At 38.2% G+C, this 23,061-nt stretch overlaps 1 protein-coding gene across 1 annotated transcript; it reads left to right on the top strand.

Annotated features, from left to right (window-relative positions):
- Nucleotides 1-335: 335 nt before the first annotated feature.
- Nucleotides 336-18,926, top strand: LOC139711865 (recQ-mediated genome instability protein 1-like). Its single transcript, XM_071623715.1, is given in 14 exon segments — nt 336-443; nt 1,183-1,258; nt 1,261-1,292; nt 2,133-2,243; nt 3,073-3,192; nt 3,800-3,933; nt 6,496-6,630; nt 7,155-7,353; nt 11,848-12,517; nt 13,353-13,438; nt 14,213-14,320; nt 15,820-15,861; nt 16,790-16,858; nt 18,727-18,926. Coding segments are annotated over 14 exon segments (2,043 nt in total). The 3' UTR covers nt 18,880-18,926.
- Nucleotides 18,927-23,061: the final 4,135 nt, after the last annotated feature.

The following is a 23,061-nucleotide window of genomic DNA, read 5'->3' as shown; positions in this document are numbered from 1 at the left end:
GAGATAGATAATTTGCCTGGGATGAGGAGTATCTTCAACAAATTTAAGGTTTATTTGGTGCATTTAAACTTTTGTTTTAAATGGATGGACAAATTAACAGGTGGTTACGATTGTTATTTGTGTACAAGTCTGATCTCTTAAGGATCACAAACCGTTGAGGTTACTCATTGACATAAACAGTGAAATTTAATTCTTATAATAGTTGGGAATGTGAAAGACATGTTCAATGTTTTATCATATCTTGGTCAGAGAGGCTCAGAGTTCCATCAGACCGCTCCCAGTCAGCGTTGGTGTGGGGATGATATGGTTACGTGTTCAGGCTGCCCCTGACTGACATGGGTTCAGACACAAATAGCGTGAAGAGATGGTTGAGATCCCGCCATGTCTTGGTCCTGGATGAATGGATTCAAGCCTGCATGGAATGGATTCACCAAGAGTATGAGGTGAGCTACAGACAGAGGTATACATTAGAAAGTACAGGGAACCTCATTGTAACAAGCTGCTAGAGGTCACTTTAATATCCTTGTTGATATATCAGGTAGGCCTATAAAACAGGAAACAAAAGGAATAATTGGACCCGCAAAATTATCTTTTTATATCAGATATCTGATCTTGTCATATTGAAATTCCACTGTATCAGCTTCAGGCAGAATGGAATTGTAGTTCAGTTAATCTCATAAATGTTTGGTTTTCTTCACAGCCTAATTCACTTTCCATCCACCATCTTCCTCAGTTTCTTTTCCTTGTGCTATTGTGAAAGTAGTGCTGCTATTGTCACCCTCCCCCATTCCATTTCTAAGAGAACTGCCTGATGGAACTCCAATGTAGAGGGGGAAAATAGAAAATGTAGAGATTTTCTGCAAATGAACTCAATGTAAACTACCAATAGGGATGTGGTTGTGTCATATTAGCAGTAATGGGTACAATTATTTTTCTGTTGATTCTGTGTGAAAGTTTGCTCTGCACTTTGCTTCCCTGTCTAATGTTAGTCTTATCCTTGCTTACTTTACCTCACTTGGCACCTTCTATCATTAAATATTTTAGGTACCAAGATGATATGAATCTATTAAAATCATGCTCTTTTTATACACAGGGGAAAAGGAACACACACACACACACACCAAAAAAAAAAAATTACTTATCAGGGTTGATAAACTCATATATTCTAACTTCCTGTCACAGGGAACAGTGAGTTCCACTGACCAACTATGTCAGCTGGTGTATGAGCAGTGGCTGGACTCGGACCTGAGTGAGATTGCCCTCTGGAGCTACAGGGAAACTTTGCACTACAAGTGAGATTGTTGAACCCTCTGACCCACCTATATCTTCTGTTTCTTCTGTTTCTGGTCTATCGCTTTGGTTTTTTTTTAAGTGCTTTTTGATTGTTGTATTTTACTTTTTAGGAGGGGAACTATACTGATACATGGTGATATATACTGTATGTGCGGAATATTTTGCAAGGTTTTATTTTCACGAATTTTGCAAGTCCGGTGCTATTTATAACTTTACAAACATGCAAAAATATTAAATCTCATCCTGACATAAATGTGACAAGCACGCATGCATTTCTTCGTTCAGTACTGTAATCCAGAATTGTGAATCTAACCACTCTTGAAATTGTCAGGAACACCCGATTCACACACAAAAAAATTAGACTCGCCAAATATATGGCGTATACAATACCTGGTAATGATGTAAAGTCATTTAGTGCTAACAAACAACAACAGAGTGACTTTGCAAAGCTATAAATGGAAAATGTCCCTCTGTGTTATAAGCTTCCTGATTGTAGCTTAGAGTAACCTGGGAAGATGAAAGATGCAACTCACTGAATAAAAAGGCAAGGAAAACAAATTATTCAAATTGATAAGAGATCCACAGATTCAATCCTTGCTATATTCAGGTCAAGTTATTCAACAACTCAAGACAAAAGTCTGGTCCTTTTTTTGTAATGCCTTTTTGCTAAAATAATACCAGATGTCCAACCCCACGTTCTGGTACTCATTTATAACTCTGTTCTAGGGCTTTTAAGAAAGTATCACTTGTAATGAATATCACATGAGTATGCTACCAATTTAAAAAAAAAATGATAATGATACTTATTTCTGTTATTTTTTTTTTAATGTGTTGATCAGATGAACAGTGTGCAAGATGTTTCCACTCCAGCATACGCACAGCTTGTTAAACTACAAGGCAGAGAGAATGAGAATGTTTCTGTCTCCGCTGAGCCAGTTTCTCAGAGGAAGGTAAAGTCAGTAGAGTCTACTCTATATACCACATATGATTATTGCAAGTATACTGTAAAACGAGGAATTTTCGCGTGCATTTTAATTTCGCGAATTTCGCGAGCGCCAAAATTCGCGAAATTAAAATGCACGCGAAAGCTTTTGTCTACACTACATGCATTGAACGCCAGAAGCAATTCGCGAAAATTTCATGCCACGAAAAAGGCTGTCGGCTCCAATTCACGAAAATTTCATGCCGCGAATATATCATGTTTTACAGTAATCTCTTGCAAATAGGGACTTGCAAGAGGAATTCATAAGTGCTTGAGTTTGCGAGGGAAAACCACAGTGACAGAATGAGAAGTGATGATGTAACTTTTCTGAAGAAAATTTAGCAACTTTGATATGACCAACAACATATTTGTGCTACATATGGCAATATCTTGGGGAGTGGTTCACTTTGCATGAAGTACCGAGACTGTCAACCTCCATAGATATGAATGACTTGACTCTCTGTGATTTTACCTATTGTTTATCAAAATTTGACTGTATCTGGGGAGGATGGTCAAATTCAACTACTGTTGAAGGTAAAACACCCATTTCCTCTTCAATATTTCTGCTTTTCCTCTTCTGGTGTCAATTTGTATATGATTTGTTGGCTATTGGCCTGTTCTTGTTTTCCTTCATCTGCAATTCAGTTTACACTACAGTGATTGAAGGAGCTGCAGAGATGTGAAGGTGATTAAAATATTTAAAAAAAAACAACAACACCTGAGTGACATCATGGGAAAAGGATAACCCCTTAAAGACATTGGCCTTTTTTTTTTCTTCCTTCTCCCCCATGCCCCAGTTTGAGCCCAAGGCTAACCGGCTTCTGATGCTGACCCTGACGGACGGCCGCCATACCATCCAGGCTATGGAGTACCAGATGGTCCCCACCCTCAACTTGCAGCTCACTCCAGGAACCAAGGTGAGAAACAGCGATGGAGAGAAATCCTCCAGGATTGGTGGTTAGAGATGTGATAAAACAGATAGATCCTGACTGTTTGTCATCATGCTGATGATCCCAGAAATTTCCCATTTTTGTTTGTGGCATTTACCTTTATCACTGTCATCAACCTTTTTTGGGCTGTATTTCCAGTTGACAAAATCCACTGTATCATCTTAGCACTCTATGCAAGGGAAATGACTTGCGTCCATGTGCCATCCAGAACATATTAATTGTTTATTTTGTACAGCCATCTTCATGTAATTAATTTTGTAGAAAAATCCCCCCAAAACAAAGTGCACACACAAGAATGCACACGTTAGAAATAATTGCAAGATGTAGTCAAGAACTCATTTGTACATCTCGGTTGGACTACAAAATTGACAAAAGCCATCTGTCTGCTTTCTGCAGCAATACATACCACAACAGACACTTCAAAAATACCCTATACTCCTCCTTATGACATGTGAGATTGTGAAAACACTGTAAATGCAAATCAAGGCCAAAAATGACCCTAAGGTTTCTGAGGGTGCTTTGGTTTGTTTGTGAGTGCAGCAGATATTTGATGATGATTTTCTTGTCTCTGCAGATTCTGCTCTCCGGCAAAATGATGTGCAGGCGTGGCGTGATCCTCCTGACCCCGGCCCACGTCAGGCTCCTCGGTGGGGAGGTGGAGGCACTGAAGGAGACCAACAGTCAGGAGCAACTCCTCACCAGGGCTATGTAAGGGGGCGGAGACTGTGTCTGGTCTCCATGGAAACAAGGGAGTGACAGGGTTATGAATATTCAGTAGCACACCATTCAGGCTAGCAATGATAGTGAGGATAATAGCATCAAGACACAATGAAGAGATCTTTAGAAGGAATTATAAAGGAATTGTGTATGGCATAGAAAGTAAGAATATCACAAAGTGATGCAAAGTAGTGGAAGGATAAGAAGTATGTACATGTAATTAATCCGTTGAAGACTAGTCCCGAGTATACTTGGGCAGGTGTCTATGGGAAATGCATTTTGTAGCAAAATCAGCCTGTCCTCAATAGGTTAAAAAATGAGGAGCTTTCTCCAAACGTTCTTGTTGTGTCAGTCATGTAGAAAGATTAGTGCGACACCATGGAAGTGTGAAGAAAATCTGGACAATACATTGAAGAGTTACTAATTCTATGAGTGATGGTTAATTCCACGTGCTGCCCTCCGCCAAATGCACAAATTCTATTTTCAGTGAAAAGTATGTTTCCTCAATCTGTCATTATGTTACGTTGTGATAATTATCCTCTGTTTCTTGTAAAGGAGCTAGGTCAACTTCAAGTGTTCTTTTGATATCTTAGGTGACTTAGAAACTTGAGAGTGCAGTGTTGCAATTTTTAAAGCCCAACAAGACCCAGTTATTATACCCCCGCCAAACGAAGTTTGAAGGGGGTATATAGGAATCAGCGGACGGTCGGGCGGTCGGTCGGGCGGTCGGGCGGTCGGGCGGTCGGGCGGTCGGGCGGTCGGGCGGTCGGGCGGTCGGTCCGTTGCAAATCTTGCGTCGCGAACTACTTCGTCAGTTTTCAACCGATTCCCATAAAACTTGGCACAGATGTGTGCCTTGGGTTGTAGATGTGCAAGACGTATTTTTTGACAGTACCCAAAAGTACGTTGCCATGGTAACAGCATATTATGGGCAAAAATGGGTACAAATCTTGCGTCGCCAACTCCTCCCACAGTTTTTGATCAATTTTTATGAAATTAGGTACAGATGTTCATCTGAATATGTTAATGTGCAAGACACATATTTCCGCAGTGGCAAAAAGTGCGTTGCTATGGTAACGGCATGTTATTGGTAAAATATAGGGCAAAATGCTTCATGGCAAAACTGCTTCATCAGTGTTCTTCCAATTCTCATGGAATTCATATTGAATGTTTGTCTTAGGATATAGGTCAGCATGACACATTTCTTGACAGTGACAAAAAGTATGTTGCCATGGTAACAGCTCACATGTTATGAGCCAAAATGATGGAAAATTTTGTGTTGCAAATTACTTCCTCAGTTTTTGCCCAATTTCCATGAAACTTGGTACAGATGTGTGCCTTTGGTTGTAGATGTGCAAGACGCATTTTTTGACAGTACCCGAAAGTACATTGCCATGGTAACGGCATATTAATGGCAGAAGATCAAGGAAAGATCTTGCGGATTTAACTACTTCCTCAGTTTTTTGACCAAAGCTTATGAAATGTGGCACACACCTTGATCTTGGTGGGAAGATGTGGAAGACATATTTTTCGAACGTGTCGGAAGCTGCGTTGCCATGGTAACGGCATATAAATGGCAGAAGATCAAGGAAATATCTTGTGGATTGAACTACTTCCTCTGTATTCGACTGAAGCTCATGAAATGTGGCACACACATTGGTCTTGGTGGGAAGATGTGCAGACATATTTTTTGGACGTGTCGGAAGCTGCGTTGCCATGGTAACGGCATATTAATGGCGGAAGATCAAGGAAATATCTTGTGGATTGAACTACTTCCTCAGTTTTTGACAAAAGCTTATGAAATGTGGCACACACAATAGTCTTGGTGGGAAGATGTGCAAGACATATTTTTCGGACGTGTCGGAAGCTGCGTTGCCATGGTAATGGCATTTAAATGGCAGAAGATCAAGGAAAGATCATTCCTTGGGTAAGACTGTCGTCACGGGGCGGGGGTATTAATCACCTTCAGTGATATTTCTAGTTAAAACCTTGTATCATAATGTTAAACTAGAAACATTCGTGGCATGAAACTAATATGCATTGGAGCAGACTGCCTTTTTTGTGGCATGAAACTTTGGGAATTGCCTCTGGCTCTCAATGCATTGTGTAGAAAAAAAATTTTCGTGTGCATTTTACTTTTGTGAATCTTTGCTCCTTTTGAAATTCTCGAAAGTTTCATGCATGTGAAAATTGATTGATTTCTTTTTACAATAGTTGGGTGTTTCTCACGCCATTGTTATCATTACTCTCACAAGGCAGACGTACATGGAGGAGGTATTAATGACCATAATCAAACGTGCTGTGAAACAGTAAGTACAATTTGTAGATTAAAATTAACCAGCCACTCATCATTGAGGAGGAAGTGTTTAAATCAATGCAAACTGTGCGAAGATGGGAGTTTGTGACCACTTTTCTGCAATGTGCGAGTTTGTTAGTCTGAATTTTTATTGTTGAATGTCTTGTATGTTGGCTTGAGCAGCTTCGCACAGCTTGTTTACTCTTCTTATTCATGGTAGTTTTGTCTTGTTTCTGTAATTCTTTCTTGTCAATCAGAAACGATCCAGAGCCCCAGCCATTCACACCTAAGGTTCGAAAAGCAACCCCTGGTGCCTCGACAAAGAGCAGTGTGCCAAAGACACAAGTCAAGACGGAGTTCGTTGGGAACCATTCAGCTGGACGAGGAACTGGGTATGGCAAAATGTGATAGTCTGCTCTTGAGTACAAAGTGATTTCGAGACATGTATGCTCTTCTTGGTCAATATTTTGTTGTCGATGATGTTTTGATGAAAAGAGATTGAAGCATGTTGATTAGTGTTACCATTGATGTCTGTCATCTTTGCTAGGTGGAATGTCCATGGAAGACCTATTTTATAATTCTTGACCGATATTGTGTCTAGCAGTCTGCCACTCTGGCTAAGTAAGAGCACACTGTTGGAACCAAGCACTAATTTCATCATATTGCCTGCACCAAACTTTTTAGTGAAAAAAGCAGTTTGTTTGCAAACATAAAATTGTATTTGTGTTGCATTTTGCATCAGGCAGAAGGACAATAAACTACAAAATAAAACATAAAACACAAGAAAACATAAATGCTATCGAGTAGAAATGATATGAAAGTACTGATAAGCTAGCTTGGCCCATGAGTTTGCAATATTGTTTACAAGGTTGGCGTCCTTGTAATTGTCAGGCAGTGATTTTTCTCAATGTTGCAGGTCAGCATATGTGAAGGTGGAAGCTGTTGGTGGGCGGGGCTCCACTTCAGGGGCTGGGTGGGGCCCACCAGGGCGGGGTACAGTAGAGCAAGAATTCCTCATGGAAGATGATGACGGACTGGATGAACTCATGATGGAGGAATTGGAGACGATTGAACGACAACAGCAGCAACAGCAACAACAGCAGGCACAAATGACGGTAAATATGATTAATATATCTAAAAATCTTATTTCTATTTGACTTGTATTACTTGTTGTGGTAAAACAGAGATACGTGGTGTAGATATGTAGTGTAGTGTAGATTGTTACCATTTTCCAAGTGTTCATCCATGCTTGCATAGCAGACAATTTTGAGCAAATGGCTCAGTGACTCAAACAGACTGGTGGAACTTTCATCAATGTCAGAAAAGTTATGAAATTCTGAAGTTTTACATGGTTGTGGTAAAACAGAGATACTTGGTGTAACCACTAGTGGAAATTAGAGAAAATGATGTTGTGGCAATGCAAGTCTCTCATTGACCTGCACACATTCTCTCATTCTCTCTTTCATCCCCTCTTCTTTTTCATTATAGTACAAGTTAATTAAAGGGCAGGTAAACCCAAAGAGCAATGTGGATTGAGTGAAAGCAGCAACATTAGTAGAACACATCAGTAAAAGTTTGAGGAAAATCGGACAATCGATGCAAAAGTTATGAATTTTTAAAGTTTTGGTGTTGGAACTGCTGGATGAGGAGACTACTAGAGGATATGACGTATGAGTGGACAACAATACAAAGAAAATATAAAGGAAAGTCAACAAAAATTCACTTTTCTAGAATTATGAAAGAGCAATGGACCAACCTCTTTCAGAAAGCAGGGGGAATAATTGCTACCCTTAACATATGTCAATATCAAGTTGATGGAATTTGTAATTTTCATGAAAAATGGATTTTTGTAGAATTTTCTTTATATTCTCTTGGTATTGTTGTCCATTCATACGTCATAACCTCTAGTAGTCTCCTCATCCAGCGGTTCCAACACCAAAACTTTAAAAATTCATAACTTTTGCATCGATTGTCTGATTTTCTTCAAACTTTCACTGATGTGTTCTACTAATGTTGCTGCTTTCACTCAATCCACATTGCTCTTGGGGTTTATCTTCCCTTTAAGGATGGGAATGGAAATGGAGGGTCCCTCTACAAAGCAAAGCTTGTACGATATGGGACCCTCAGAAAATACATAAGACAGCGAATAATGATACAGTCAAACTCGGATACCTCGAATTCGTCGGGACTGAAGAAAATGGTTCGACGTACGCGAATTTCGAGGTACGCGTACGTCAAATTTTCTTCGACTTGTCCGATGTTTATCGATGTTCAACGTTTATCGATGTTCAACATGGTGTCTGTTATAGTGCCTACTGATTGTTTGCATGCTTGTCAATTTGAATTGAATCAACTTTTATATGAATGAATTGAGTGAAAATAGGAAATGAAATCAAAATTTCAGAAATAAAGATTTTGGTGGCCCGATCGCGCCACCAAAAAAAAAAAAAAAAAGTCGGATGTTTGCCTTCACTTTTCAAAATGAACAGCGGTAACAATCGGTTACGTAAGATGCTAAAATAAATGTCAGAGTTTTGCGTTTAATTGTGGAAATGAATGACGGTAATATTCGACTCGGTATGATACTAAAATAAATGTCGGATGTTTGCTCATAATTTTGGAAATGAATAACGATAAGACTCAGCTCCGTATGGTGCTAGAACTAATGTTAGATATTTGATTTTGCGTTCGGAAATGAATAAGGCTAACATTCGGCTCCGGAAGACGCTGAAATAAATGTCGAATTTTTGCTATGACGTTCGGAAATGAAAAACAATAACATTCAACTCTGTACGATGGTTAATTAAATGTCGGATGTTTCCTTATACTTTTGAAAGTAAATAGCAATAGCATTCGGCTCCGGAAGATGCTAAAATAGATGTCAGATGATCGTTTTTATGTTCGGAAGAAAATAGCAGTAATATTCTGCTCCATCATGTCCATATGATGCTAAAATAACTGTCTGATGTTTGCTTTTAAATTTCGAAATGAATAACAGTAACATTCAGCTGCGTTTAATGGTAAAGTCAATGTTTGATGTTTGCTTTGACGTTCGGAAAAGAGTAACAATAATATTCAACTCCTGACAATGATGAAATAAATGCTGGATGTTTGCTTCTATGTTCGAAAGTAAATTGCAATAACATTTAGCTCCGAAAGATGCTAAAATAAATGTCGAATGTTTGCTTTGATGTTCTGAAGTGAATAACAATAACATTCAACTCCGTACGCTGATAAAATAAATGCCGGATACGTCCGAAAGTAAATGTCAATAGCATTCAGCTCCGGAAGATGCTAAAATACATGTCGAATGATTGCTTTTACGTTTGGCATGTTTGGAAGTGAACAGCAGTAACATTCTGCCCCATACGATGATAAAAAAAAATATATATATTGGATATTTGCTACGGTACATTTCAAAATAAATATCAGTAACATTCAGCTATACGTTTGATAGTCCAAAATGTCTGATGTCTGCCTTTACGTTCAAAAATGAAAAACAGTAACATTCGGCTCCGTGCGATGATAAAATAATTGTCAGATGATTCATTTCACTTTCGGAAGTGGACAGCAGTAACATTCGGCTCCGTTCGATAATGAAATAAATGTCGGATGTTTGAAATGAATAACGGTAATATTCTGCTCCGTACGATGCAAAAATAAATAACAGATTGTTGCTTTAAATTTTGGAAATGATTAATGGTATTAATCCGCTCAGTTAGATGCTAAAACAAATAGCGGATGTTTGCTTTCACGTTTGGAAATGGATTACGATAGTATTCAGCTCCGTAAGATTCTAAAATGAATGTCGGTTGTTTGCTTTTACATTTAGAAATGAATAACGGTAACTTTCGGTTTTTTACAATGCTAAAACAAATGTCGGATGCTAACAAATGTCTGCAAATGCTCCCATTTTCTCATTTCAAACGTAAGTTTTGACCTCCTCAATATATGGGCATCAACTTTTATAATAATATCTACGCCTATTAACTTGTCAAATCTTTAAACACTGAGTAAGATGATTGAATTTTCTATTCATTTGTTTTAGACATGGACATCTGTATCACTTCAATAATGCTTAATATTAATTTGTCTATGTTTAGTAGGACCGATTTAGTTTTTCTAATGTTTTTCCTGATTTTTTTTTTTGTCACCAGATTTTACTTTCGACCACCAGAAAATAAAAATCAATGATATTGGTGGCCCGATAAAACTTAGTGCGGAGCCCTGTGTATTCTATTCTTCATTGTGATCGGCCTATACTTCCAGATTTTCATAATCGCATTGCTGGAAAAAAAAAAGTTTCAGTGCTTGCGTTCTCGGGGAAGTAAACTTCGTGAAAGGCAAAAAAAAAATAGTTTAAAAAAAGGCACTACGAGGTAGATTGATGTTTTGACAGTGGAGCGTGATTAATGGCAAAGATATAACTGTCAACGTAAGCAGGTGCGCCCCGACGGTTGAGAAATCTACGCGCACGGTATGACTGTCTCGATCAAAAATCAAAACACAGTGGTTAAAGAAAAGCAAATGATGGGGCAGCGCGTAGTGCTCTATCGTAAAGCACTCCATTGGCACGGGTGCTATGTGCATACCATGTACGTGTGGTGTTGGGGATTTTCCTTGTCAGCTGTGTATCGGGTATTTCTTCTTGGGCGCGCGATTGTTCTGGGGACCATTTCATGAAGGAACTTGTCGGATAAAATATCTGACAAGTCTCTTTTATCCGACAAGTTTTGAGAAATTCTTTAGTCTGATTGGCTGATTTCTCTGAACTTGTCGGATATAATTGACTTGTCGGACATTTCATCCGACAAGTTCCTTCATGAAATGCCCCCCTGGTCTCAGAATATTTACAATCGAGTGTGAAAACATGTGACACGTCTTCGCTGTCCACGCGCGCTTAATCGGAGTGATGTTTACAATTTCGATTCGAGCAACATGCTGGGAAAAACAATAAGTTAATTAAGATCGGGACATTAGATTTCCCTTCGAGGTAACCGAACTTCGAGTTATCTTTTTCGAGCTACGCGAATTTTAATACGCGGAAACTCCATAGGAACAATCGGGACTTTCATTTTGCCCCCGAGGTAAGTGATATTCGGCTTATCCGATGTCGAGGTATCCGAGTTTGACTGTAATTGCATTGCTGTCAGTCTCTCTTTCTTTCTTTCCAATTTCTATCTCTCTATCTCTATCTCTTTGTGATCCACTCTGTTTACTTCACACTTTCTTTCCATCTCTTTTCTCTCTCTCTCCCCTCCATATGAATGTCCATCTATCTCTGTTCCCCGTCTCTCCTTCCTCTGGCTTCTATTCCCTCCCTCTCCCTCATTTTATTTTCTGTCTGTCTACTTTATGAGCTGTTATTTTCGTGAGGGTTTAATTTTCGCGAATTTCATCGCGAATCTCAGTTGGACCGCGAATTTAACAACATGCGAAAATGTCACCATACGCTAAGGTAGTAGTGCGCTTATGTAGGCCTCTGTGTCAATTCGCGAAAACAACATCTCGCGAAAATGTCCATGACTTCCTCATGCGCGAAAATATCTGTACGCGAAAATAACAGCGTATAGAGTATCTGTTCATCTGTCTGTCTGTCTGTCTTTCAGTCTCTCCAGACAAAGAGCAGAGGCCCAGTCAAGAAAGAAGAGGCCTTATGGGAGCTGGATGAGGATGAGGAGGAGCAGCTACTGGCCATGGACTGGGATGATGACTTCCAACAGGACCAGGGTAGAAGTCAGCGGGAGCATGTTGGCAGGGCGGGGCACCAGCCACGCCCTCAAGGGGAAAGTAGTGACACCAAGCATTCGCTGAAACAACTTCCAAGCAATTCATCAAGGATGCTGACCTCAACACCGCGACGGCCTTTCTCCAGTGCAGAATCACACGGGATAAAATCAGAAAAGAGAGCCAGTCAGGGTCACGTCAGGGGCCATCAAGGAGCGGTAGTGGCTTCGGTGGCACCGCTTAGAGCCGCTTCGTTTCAAGTGGCAAATGCCATGCCCCTCTTCAAAACGGACTCCAACCAAAGAAAGGAGGGGCAGTCAAGTGTGGCTAGCGCATCACTGCCACCAAGACAGCCGGAGGCGTCCCTCCACAGCAGGATAAGCTTGTCTAGAGGTGGACCGCACAGAACTGAAGAATCACGCTCCAGGACTCTCACAACCAAGAAAACCATCAAGCAAGAGCCGTTGTCGCAAGAGAAATCTTGTGAAAGCCGTTTGAGTCAAAACGTGGGGCCAGGAGAGAGCACGGCCAAGAGAAGACGAATAGAAGTTGGTGAGGAAAGTTGCATTGCATATGTGATTTAACCTGAAAGTCCACATTTCTGTAATTTGATGAGGTATCTTGTTATTACAAATGCTACTATTTATCAGTAGTCTCATACGGTGGAGTAAAAATTATATTTTATGTGAGCCTCTTGTTATTCATCTATTTCTGTTTGTGATGGTTGCAGAAATTTAAAAATTCTCTTTTCTAAACTTTTTACTTAAATTGGTAACACATTTCAGAAAATTAAAGTTCCATTGTTCTCTCAAATTAACAAGATTTTAGATTTCGATCTTGTGCAGACTCAATTGATTTAATAAGTTCCATCTAATCTTTCTGTAATTATATGATTATACAGTGAAATACAGGGAAGTCATTTAAGTGATGGTGATTGTGCTGTGACAGATTTTTACCAAGATGATAATTTCTGCGACAAATTCCTCCAGCCAGGACTTGATTGGTCAATATTAAAGAGAAAAGAAGAAAGCATGTTGTATGGAGATTGTGTAGAAATGATATTCATGGTGGCACATTTACAGGATTATTCCATGTGAAAGACAGCATTCTGTTTTTATGCCTCTTCCACGAAGTGTCACTGGAGGCATTATTACCTCTTATGCCAGACACAGCCTTGCGGACGAGTACCCTGTTTCTTATTAGCTCTCAATGTTAGAATTTTAGAGAAACATACATGTCTTAACTGTAACTAGCAACATTTGGAGAAGTTTGTAAGAAGTGATTTTGAAAGTTTAAGCTCAGGCAGTATACAGTGGCTCTTCAGTCATAATTTTGACATAAATCATTCTTTCTATAAAACTGAAGTCAACATCTTATTGTTTCACAGAGAAGAGTGTGAAATTTCCCTTCATCTACCTGATAGACATGGAAGACGCCATCGCTCGGAGAGAAGCTTGCCAATTTGACATCAAAGTGAGTGCGCCCTCAATGTTGTTAATTTCCAACAATTTTTGTGTGGTGCTGTTACCGATGCAGTCTTGAAAGTTGTCCAATTAGAGTATGATTCCATGATATGTTCAAATTGGCTTTGATAGATATGATTAAATCACACAAACAGAGTGATGAATTTGCTGTAAAAAATGAATGAGAAAATGGTGGCATTTAAAGTTTCATATGTTTGATGAAATCATAATAGAAATACTAGTGTCATGTGCAAATTATAGGCCTCATTAGCTTCCCATTTACTGACACACCAAATCTTTGCTACAGTTCCTTTATTTTTTGAATAAGAATATGTGCATCTTTGACATCACCTTTTTGCTGTGTTGAAAAAACACCAAAAACACATATTAATGTTATCTAGAGGGGAAAGGTTGTACATGCTAGATTATCAAACAAAAAATGATTTTAGTGATATTTTGTACACAAGCCAATGGGAGAGTTTAGAGTTGATGACTCTTTGGAACGCTTTTCAGTGTTTTCCATAAGTATTGAAAGGAAGGTCTCCTACCACTTCAATAAAGGAAAGCATTTATCTATTTATTTATTGTTCCAATGACAGTAACTAGTGGATTACTATTATGTCATCATCAGTGACAGCATGTAAATGCACAGTACCTGTAGTTTTTCAGATAGTGGCATAATGTGGATTCAGTGATATTTTGCATAAGGTGATGGAGAAAGCCATTTAGTGATTGGTGATTGACAGTGTTTGGTGTTTTTGGTGGTGATGATATTGTCTTGTAGGGTTTCATCATGACCCTGGTGTCCGGCCTATCACATGTCCCGGAATGGAATCTGATCGCCAAGATCAACGATGGCACCATGTCCCTAGACGTTGACATCTCAGATCCGGTTAGTAAAGCCGGGAGGGATGCGATGATTTGTAGACATATTTTGTCATGCAGTCAAAGAGTTGTCAGTAAGGTGCATTTTTGCACACATTGATTCATTATTTCTTCTCTTTTCTTTCTACAAGAAGCATACATACATACATGGGAACCATGTTATAATGAGCTGCTTCAGACTACTGAAATTTCCTGGTTATATCAGGTATCCCACTATATCAGGCGCCATTAAATGAGAAAATAACCAGAGACTCAAGGTACGTAGTGGTTGGGTTTTTATTACCGAGCTCAAGTTGGCTGTATATCCACTGCTGATAGATGGCATTAAAAACATCAAATACAACCATAAACAACATATACTGGCGAGGGATAAAAACAAGAGGATATAAAAGGAATTGGACCTGCAAAGTTGCCTTGATATATTGGATATCTTGCTGTATTCAACCTCATTATAACAAGGTTCCAATGTATGAACATTGTATAAGACCCTGTTTGCTAGCAAAATCAGCAATAAGTATCGCTGTTTGCAAAGCTTGAGAATGGAGTAGAAGCTGAGTAAAGATTTGAGACTTCCTACAACTACATGACCCAAGAAATGCATTACATACTATGATCAGCAGTTTACACTTAATAAGAGGACTGTACAGTACTGGTTGAGGTGAGGATTCAGCTTGTAACGTTTTGCGAGATATTTAGAAACCACCCTATGAAATGTTAAAGAGCATACAATTCTAAGGGAATCAAAAGTTTATTTGATGAAAATCGGATTCGAAATGACTGAGGTATCTAAAAACAATCTAAAACAAAGAGATCCTAATAAAAGTCGTAGCTTGTCAATTCTATCAAGATCACATTTTTGGATATGTCAGCCGTTTCAAGGCCAATTTTCATCAAATAAATGTTCAATCCTTGAAATTACATACTCTTTCATATTTCATAGAGGTTTCTCATCTCGCCAAAAAATGTTATAAACCTGAATCCTCACCTCAACCAGTACTGTACAGTCCCTTTAGATACCTGACTTTCTTCAGTATGTAGTGCACTCCTGTTGTAACAAAACTCTCATTACAACAAATTAAAAACTCATGTCTTTAGATTATCATCTTTATATTTTTAGATACTTTTCTGTTTGGCTATAATGAAATTTGGAAATGATGCAAGAAAACTGCCGGTCCAGAGGACTTTGTCGCAGCAGGAGGTGCTTGTGAAAGAATAAGTGTTCATGTCATGTGGGTTTAACTCTTTAATGTATGACAAAATAAAGCAAAGGTTGAAATCACTTACTTCTAACTTTTTTACTCTGGGTTACTCATCAAAGATTGTAGAAAAGGATGTGTTTATATGTATAGTAATATACATCAAAATTGTATTTCTTATTCAAAAGTTTCATCATTTGTGTGATCATTGTGGATACCATATATTGCAGAGTTCCCTCCTTCGTACACAGGAAGTGTTTATGATTAATTTTCCTTTTTTTTCTACAAATAATGAATAACTGAACTTCAGGTCCTGACTGGATTGATTGGCTTTTCGGTTCCCAAAATGCAGGTAATAATCTTGAGAACATTTCTTCTTTTGTTTTTGTTTGTGATCAAAGACTCTCACAATAATAAGGTACACATATCTAGTTTCTCTGTTGTTAAAGGAAACCCAAACCCAAAGAGAATGTGGATTGAGTGCAAGCAGCAACATTAGTGGAACACATCAGTGAGAGTTTGAGGAAAATTGGACAATCGATGCAAAAGTTATGAATTTTTAAAGTTTTGGTGTTGGAACCGCTTGATGAGGAGACTACTAGAGGTTATGGCGTCATGTGTGGACAACAATATAAAGAAGATATAGAGGGAATTAAAAAAAAAAAAAAAAAAAAAAATCATTTTTCATGAAAATTACACATTCCATCAACTTGATGCTGACATATGTTAAGGGTAGCGATTATTCCCCCTGCTTTCTGACAGCGGTTTGTCAAGTGCTTTTTTATTTTGCTTGAAAAGTTAATTTTTGTCAATCCACATTTCTCTCTGGTGATTTGGCCATCAGTGATCTCAATTTTTTTTTTTTTTTTTTTTTTTTTTTTTTTGGGGGGGGGGGGATGGGGTATTTTCTGATTATAGCTTTCCTAATGATTTGTTTTATGCATATTAAAAATCCTTTGTTTTTATGCTAATACTGAAACTCAATGAGGCCTGGACATTGTTTGAAATTTCGTTTTCGATACTATTTAAGAAAGTGAAATGCAGCCAGAGTTGATTTCATGAAGGTATTTGAAGATAACAGTCATGACTTTCTCTTTATACTTCCTGTTCTGCCTATTTCCCAACAGATATCTTCTACTTTTCTTTTCTTTTTCTTTATTTTATTTTATTTTTTTTTTGGGGGGGGGGGGGGGAGTGAAAATTCTATGCCAAGTTCCTGCTACTAAAGCTCTTCTCTAAATATCACTTTCTTTATTTCTGCACCTTTTTCTATATTCTAGAGTATGCGGAATCAAGTGCAGTCTGCCAGCAAAGAGAAAGCAGAAGAGATTAAGAATGAAGTCAAGCAAGTAAGTGCAGTGCAGCTTTCCTGGGTTGCACAATGTCTGAGCAGAACTGTGCTTGTTGGGTGTATGTTGGTGCATGTGAGGTAGTATGCTTACATTTCTGCAACAAATGTTACCTTAGGGCAGGGGGAATTCGCTCTGGGAAGCTGGGGAGGGGGTAGGGGCTTATTAGGTTTTCTTTTACTGAACACAGATTCATTGTGTTTTTTCTTTCTTTTTTTTAATTCTTGTGCAGGTATTTTTTCTCTGTGACAGCATTACGAAGAAACAGCTAGTGTTTGTTTGTTTGTGTATGTTTTTGTTTTTAAACTTTTTTTGTTGTTGCTATGCTATGCTATGTGTATCCTGATACTGGATTGGATATTGTTTTATGCAATAACTGGATAGAACTTGAGTGAAAAGAAAAATACTGGATATGTGTGAAGCACATAGGGTTTTAGACAGCTGGATTCACACTGCATCAGTGAGGTATTGAAACCAGTCCACTGTGTTTGAGCTTGGGGTGTGTGAGGTTTGACATTGATTGGTTGGCTAAGAGTAGGATGCTCCTTGATGACGCAGTGGGCTGTCCCCTCTGTGGTATTACTTCCAGGGCAAGATGGGGATGGACACAGCCCCCAACAATGCCTCGGATTAAGATCACCTGTCCAAAACTGTCTTGCAACATCATCACATTCAACATTAGCCAGGGCAAGCCAACACACAAACCCCAGTAGTTGATTCAAGTACAGACTTTAATAGTTTGCTGGTCTCTGAGGAACAAAGTAAAAAGCTTATAGGCAAAATAATGCAGGGAAAGGTGTCTTTGGGTTACTGCCGAAGGAGAACACAATGAAGATTGAGACAGGTACCTGGTCTATGGGCAATATCTCTGCTGCTATCAGGCTTGAACCTGGAACCTCAAGATAAAATGTCTCTGGTCTCATCCAATGAGCCACAAGAGTTCCACAAGATACATGTATTTTGGATTTCGTCCCAATTTTTTATTGTGTGTGTGTGTGTGTGTGTGTGTGTGTGTGTGTGTGTGTGTGTGTTTTATTTTATAACCATCAGGTTCAGAGAGCAGCCATTTTTTACTCTGTATTCAATAGTGCAAAAAGATGCTATCGCCATCTACTGTCTTTTGAATACCACATGTTTGTTTGTTGATTCGTTTGTTTGTTTGTTTTTCTTTTTACCATGGACTTGTTTTGGGCAAGACTCCAAACGGCTGCAAGTACAGAAGCCATGGAAACAGCAAATGCTATAAGCCATGGGCAGCACTAAGATGTTCATGAAAAAAAGTGCTAGAAATTTATTATCAGTTAATTATCATCATTAACATACACATCAGTCCTGCTGTCAGTTTTTGAGGAAAGGTGTAAGCTTCTTTTTCCTTGTAGTGTACAGGTATACACCAAATATTTTGTGAGGTTTTTATTTTCGTGAATTTTGCAAGTCAGGTGCTATTCGCAAATTTAAAAACACTTAAATAATATTGACTGTAATCTAAACATGAATGTGATGTGCACGCATACATTTTTCTGTTCAGTACTGTACTCCACGATTGTAAATTTAACCATTTGCGAAATCATCGGGAAGTCCTGATTGGCAAAAAGTTAGACTCGCTATAAGATATATCGCATAAACAGTACATTGATCCTTATGTTCACTCAATCTTCTATAAGCTCCTTTGAGCTCACCAACAATCACAAAAGTATGATGTCTGGCTTGAATTTGTACTGTTCATGCATGGAGAAATTTTCTGGTCTTGGGCAGATGGCTCACTTATGCTTGTCATCGCCTTGCGTAACGCTAAACAATTCATGCCTGATGGCACGTTTGTGAAGTACGTAACTCAGACTAAATCATTTATCTTTTTCCGCATCTAGGGTTTGGCACGCTGCCAACGAGAGCTGATCGATCTCTCCTGCATCATGACGATAGAAATGATGCCAGCGCATGACAAACCTCGCCTGGTCGCCATCAGGAAACTCACCATCGACGACTGCAGATTGATGCGTGAGAGCCTGTCCAATACGTGACGACTTCCATGAGGCAGTTTACAAGATCATGTTGGAAAAGAACTTTTTGTGGATACAGAAATAGTTGCAGCACACTGAAAATGACTCAGTGTTTGCTACTGGTTTCACTGGATCTCCTCAAGTTTGGATGGGTAATAAAAGACAGCCAAGAGAAACGTTTAAGGCCAGTCATCACTTTTATACCTGATTCTGCTTAAAGGCCCCCATCAAAATATGTCATTAGTGCACATTCTGACCAAAGAATATAAATTTCCCTGATATTGGAATCATCCTTACGTATTGAGACGCATGCCACACTCGACTCTCTCTGTGATTTTAATCTGTGAATGCAAGGTAGTCCTGCAATTCTCATATGCTAAACCACAGACAGCAAAGTCTGATGTTTGAAAAGTCTCGCTGTGAAGGAGAGAGAGAAGATGGCAAATGAGCTGCACAAGCTGTGGTGGGAAAAAAAATGACATACAAGGGGAAGGAACAATCCCCAACTGTTCAAGCAGTTTGCTGATTGGTAACCGTGGAGACCAGTATAGGTTGGTGCCTCTGTGACAAAGTTGACTGATGAATTTGCAGAGAAAGATGTTTCTAAAAAAATGAGATATATGTGTGGTTTTTTTTGAGTAATTAAAAATTTGACATTTTATCAACCTTCCGTACAAAAGTCAAAGTAAAAAAAAAATAAAAGTGTAATAATTTTTGAAACTTTGCAGTTTTCAAAAAGCATGTGGCTATGGTGCTGGGAATCAACATATTGTGTTTAGGTGCCTAACCTGCTGCATGCTCAACCCCATCTAAACCTTAAAGCTGGTTGTCTGAGAACTATGTTTGTACATGTATGGTTGCTGGCTTTCTTGTTGATTCTGTGGTATGGCTTTTTTTTTTGAAAATAAAATGAGATGAACTATTCATCACTGAAGTTGGTAGAATTTCAAGAAACCAAAAACAGAAAATCAATGTTTGGTGACATGATCAGGCTTTCAAGAGGATGAGTCACAATTGCACTACGACTCCATCTAACATTAAACTGGAAAAAGGATTATGAAGAAATTGGATTGGGAGCACAGTTGTAACAAGAGGCTGTTGTAGACAGTGTAGAGTGGAAGAATCTTGAATTGTGTGTAAACAAACCTGTACTAAATGATTCAGTATTTAGAGAAATTCAGTGTTTGGAACAGGAAAATATAAGAAAAGAGAGCTATATGACATAGTAATCTATTGTTTTAATGGTCAGTGTGTTTGTGGCAATTAAAATTCCTGTCAATCAAATCAACATATTGAAGTTAGTGCACGTAGGTGGTTGATTTTAGTGAGAAAATAGAAATAAATATAACAGAGAGAAAGAGAGAGGGAGAGTGTGTGCTAGAGACAGACAGACAGACAGACAGACAGAGATAGAGAGAGACTAAAAAAGTGTTTCAGATAGCTATGTGCAGATATACCGGGTACAGTGCACTTCCATTACTATGAACAGTTACAATGAAATTCTTGTTTAATACAATGAAGTAAAAATCCAGGTCTTAAAGGGATAGTACAGTATTGGTGGAGATGAAAATTTGGCTTTTAAATTTTTGCGAGATACCAAGAAAACACTTATGATATAGTACAGAGCATACCATTTTAAGAGGAATTCAAAGTTTATTTGATGAAAATCGGGTTTGGAATGACTGAAACATCCAGAAACAAAGTAAAACATAGCGATCGTAATAAAGTGTGGGTAGAATTGCTCTTTTTTGGATATCTCAGCCATTTCAAAACCAATTTTCATCAAATAAATGTTGAATTCCTCATAGAATTACATGCTCTTTCATATTTTATAAGAGGTTTCTCATTATCTCACAAAAAAAAAATGTTAGAAACCTGAAATTAGGTCTCAACCAAAACTATACGATCCCTTTAAAATTATCATCTGCATAATCTGTATATACATTACTGTTCGGCTAGAACAAAATCTCTATGTAATGGAAGAAAACCGCCAACCCCCAGGAATTCCTTATAACGGGCGGGAGTGCACTGTAATGCATAACTCTTAAAGCGTACCAATATTGTGAGTATTATGTTTGCTATATTTGTAGAATATGCCCTCTGCAAAATATTAGAATTTTTTGGCACTCAAATTTTTATTTATTGGGGTTAAATGTAAATTTCAGAGAGTATACAAAAACAAAAATGACTTGCAATAGACTAGTCAATCACCCGAATTTTTCAATCAAACTATCACACTATTGATATTTTATCCAAATACGTCTTGAATGATTGTGATATGTAATGTGTGTGTGCAATCACCTAACCGATCGACATGGAATCTTGATATTCATAAAAACATATGCTTATAGCTAGAACGCGCACACATCAGTATTGGCGCTTTTTACGGAGCAGAACTTAAGTGTGCGGAGCACAAGTGCCAAATTGTTATAGAGATATGAAGGAAATATGTATACAGGTACTTTCAGGGGCTATCACAGGTGAATTATGGTTGCTTTTTGTGTATTCTAGCTGTGCACAAATTTGATTTGTAGAGTATTGGTACAATTTACATTGTAAGTCTGAAAGTTTTGTGTTTTGTGCCTTTGATAGCCATATGAAAACTTGATGTAGAGATGCCACTTGGATTAGGCACATTATTTAATCTTGTGTTGTATAGAAAGCTAAATGCAATTAAAGAAGCAATAAAAGAGCTGAGGAAAGGACTTAGTTCTTCTGAATCTATACATTTTGGGGAGTCGGTATGTACAGGAAACTCCATTATAACGAGGTCGCCGAGACCACTGATTTTACCTCACTATATCTGTTACCTCGTAAATGTACTATAAACGAGAGCAGCAAAATACAGTACTGGAAAATTAGGACTACATTGTACTGAATTCGCCTTGTTTAGCATGCTATTTTGTTGTAAGCAAATTTGTCATAAATGAGTTTTCCCTGTATTACATTGGCTTCTGGTAATTTCTTCCATCCAAGTGATCTCTCTTGCATTTCCAATAAATACATTGTATATGTGAAAGTGAAGCAATCACTATCTATCTGAATCTCCCTTTATCTATGTCAGTTGTGGCATACAATTGTATTCAGTTTTTATGTGATGTGAGTCTGTGTTGACCAACAGTGCAGTGTACATCCATTCCCATGATCAAGTTCACTTTAAAGGACAAGCTCACCTTGATACACATGTGTATTGAGTGAATGCAGCAATATCAGCAGAACACATCAGTGAAAGTTTGGGGGAAATTGGACAATCCATTCACAAGTTAGGAAGTTTTACATTTTCTGTGTAGTCACTGCTGGATGAGAAGACTACTGGAGTTCATGATGTCACACGTGTAGAACGTTATAAGGTAAATGTAAAGCAAATTCCACAAAATTTCATTTACAAAAAAAGTACACACCCCCTTGCTACTGACAGAGGTAATACCATTCCCCTGCCTTCTGAAAGAGTCAAGTCAGGTGCTCTTTTGTTATGCGAGAAAAGTAAAAAATATGTTGAATTTTCTTTATATCGTTGTACGCATGTGACATCACAAGTAGTCTTCTCATCCAGCAATGGCAGTACTGGAACTTTAAAATTTCATAACTTATGAACAGATTGTCCATTTTTCCTCAAACTCCCACTGATGTGTCCTACTATTGCTGCATTCTCTCAATCCTTATGTATATTACGGTGAACTTGTCCTTGAATGCACAGAGCAAAGACTAACGAAAAGGATGTTGGAAGTTTCATCGAAATTAGTTGTGAAGATTTTAAAAAAAATGTTGAAGAATTGTAAAATTGAACATGTTTTGACATTGATATTGGTTACAGGTTACCACTGATTTGTGTACCAAATTATAATGAACATCAATGATTTTGGATGATAGGAAGTACATCTCCTTCCCTCTTCAAATTTTTTTCATCAGAACACAGTAGTAATTCATTGCACTGGATTACAACTTCAATATGTTTTACAATAGGAAAGTTTGTGAAGATTTGTGTGCTGGATTATTAGAGACAATATTGGAGGCCACATTGTTACCTCAAAAAATGTCTCAATGATGCGGTTGCCATCCTAGAACTTTCCTAATCAAACTCTCTTAATCATGTCTACATTTTGATGAACCTTGTACAGCCAATGTTTGATTTGTCTTCTCTATGAAGTAGTCAATTTGTACATGGAGTGAACTTTTTCATTCACTTTTGTTTGTTTGTTTGCT

Source organism: Diadema antillarum, unplaced genomic scaffold (assembly GCF_040938485.1).
Source record: "Diadema antillarum isolate AM-2024a unplaced genomic scaffold, OU_Dant_1.0 seq00001716_RagTag, whole genome shotgun sequence".
Classification (NCBI taxonomy): Eukaryota; Metazoa; Echinodermata; class Echinoidea; order Diadematoida; family Diadematidae; genus Diadema; species Diadema antillarum.
The sequence above is the reverse complement of the archived record's forward strand: the minus strand, read 5'-3'. Positions and strand labels throughout refer to the sequence as shown.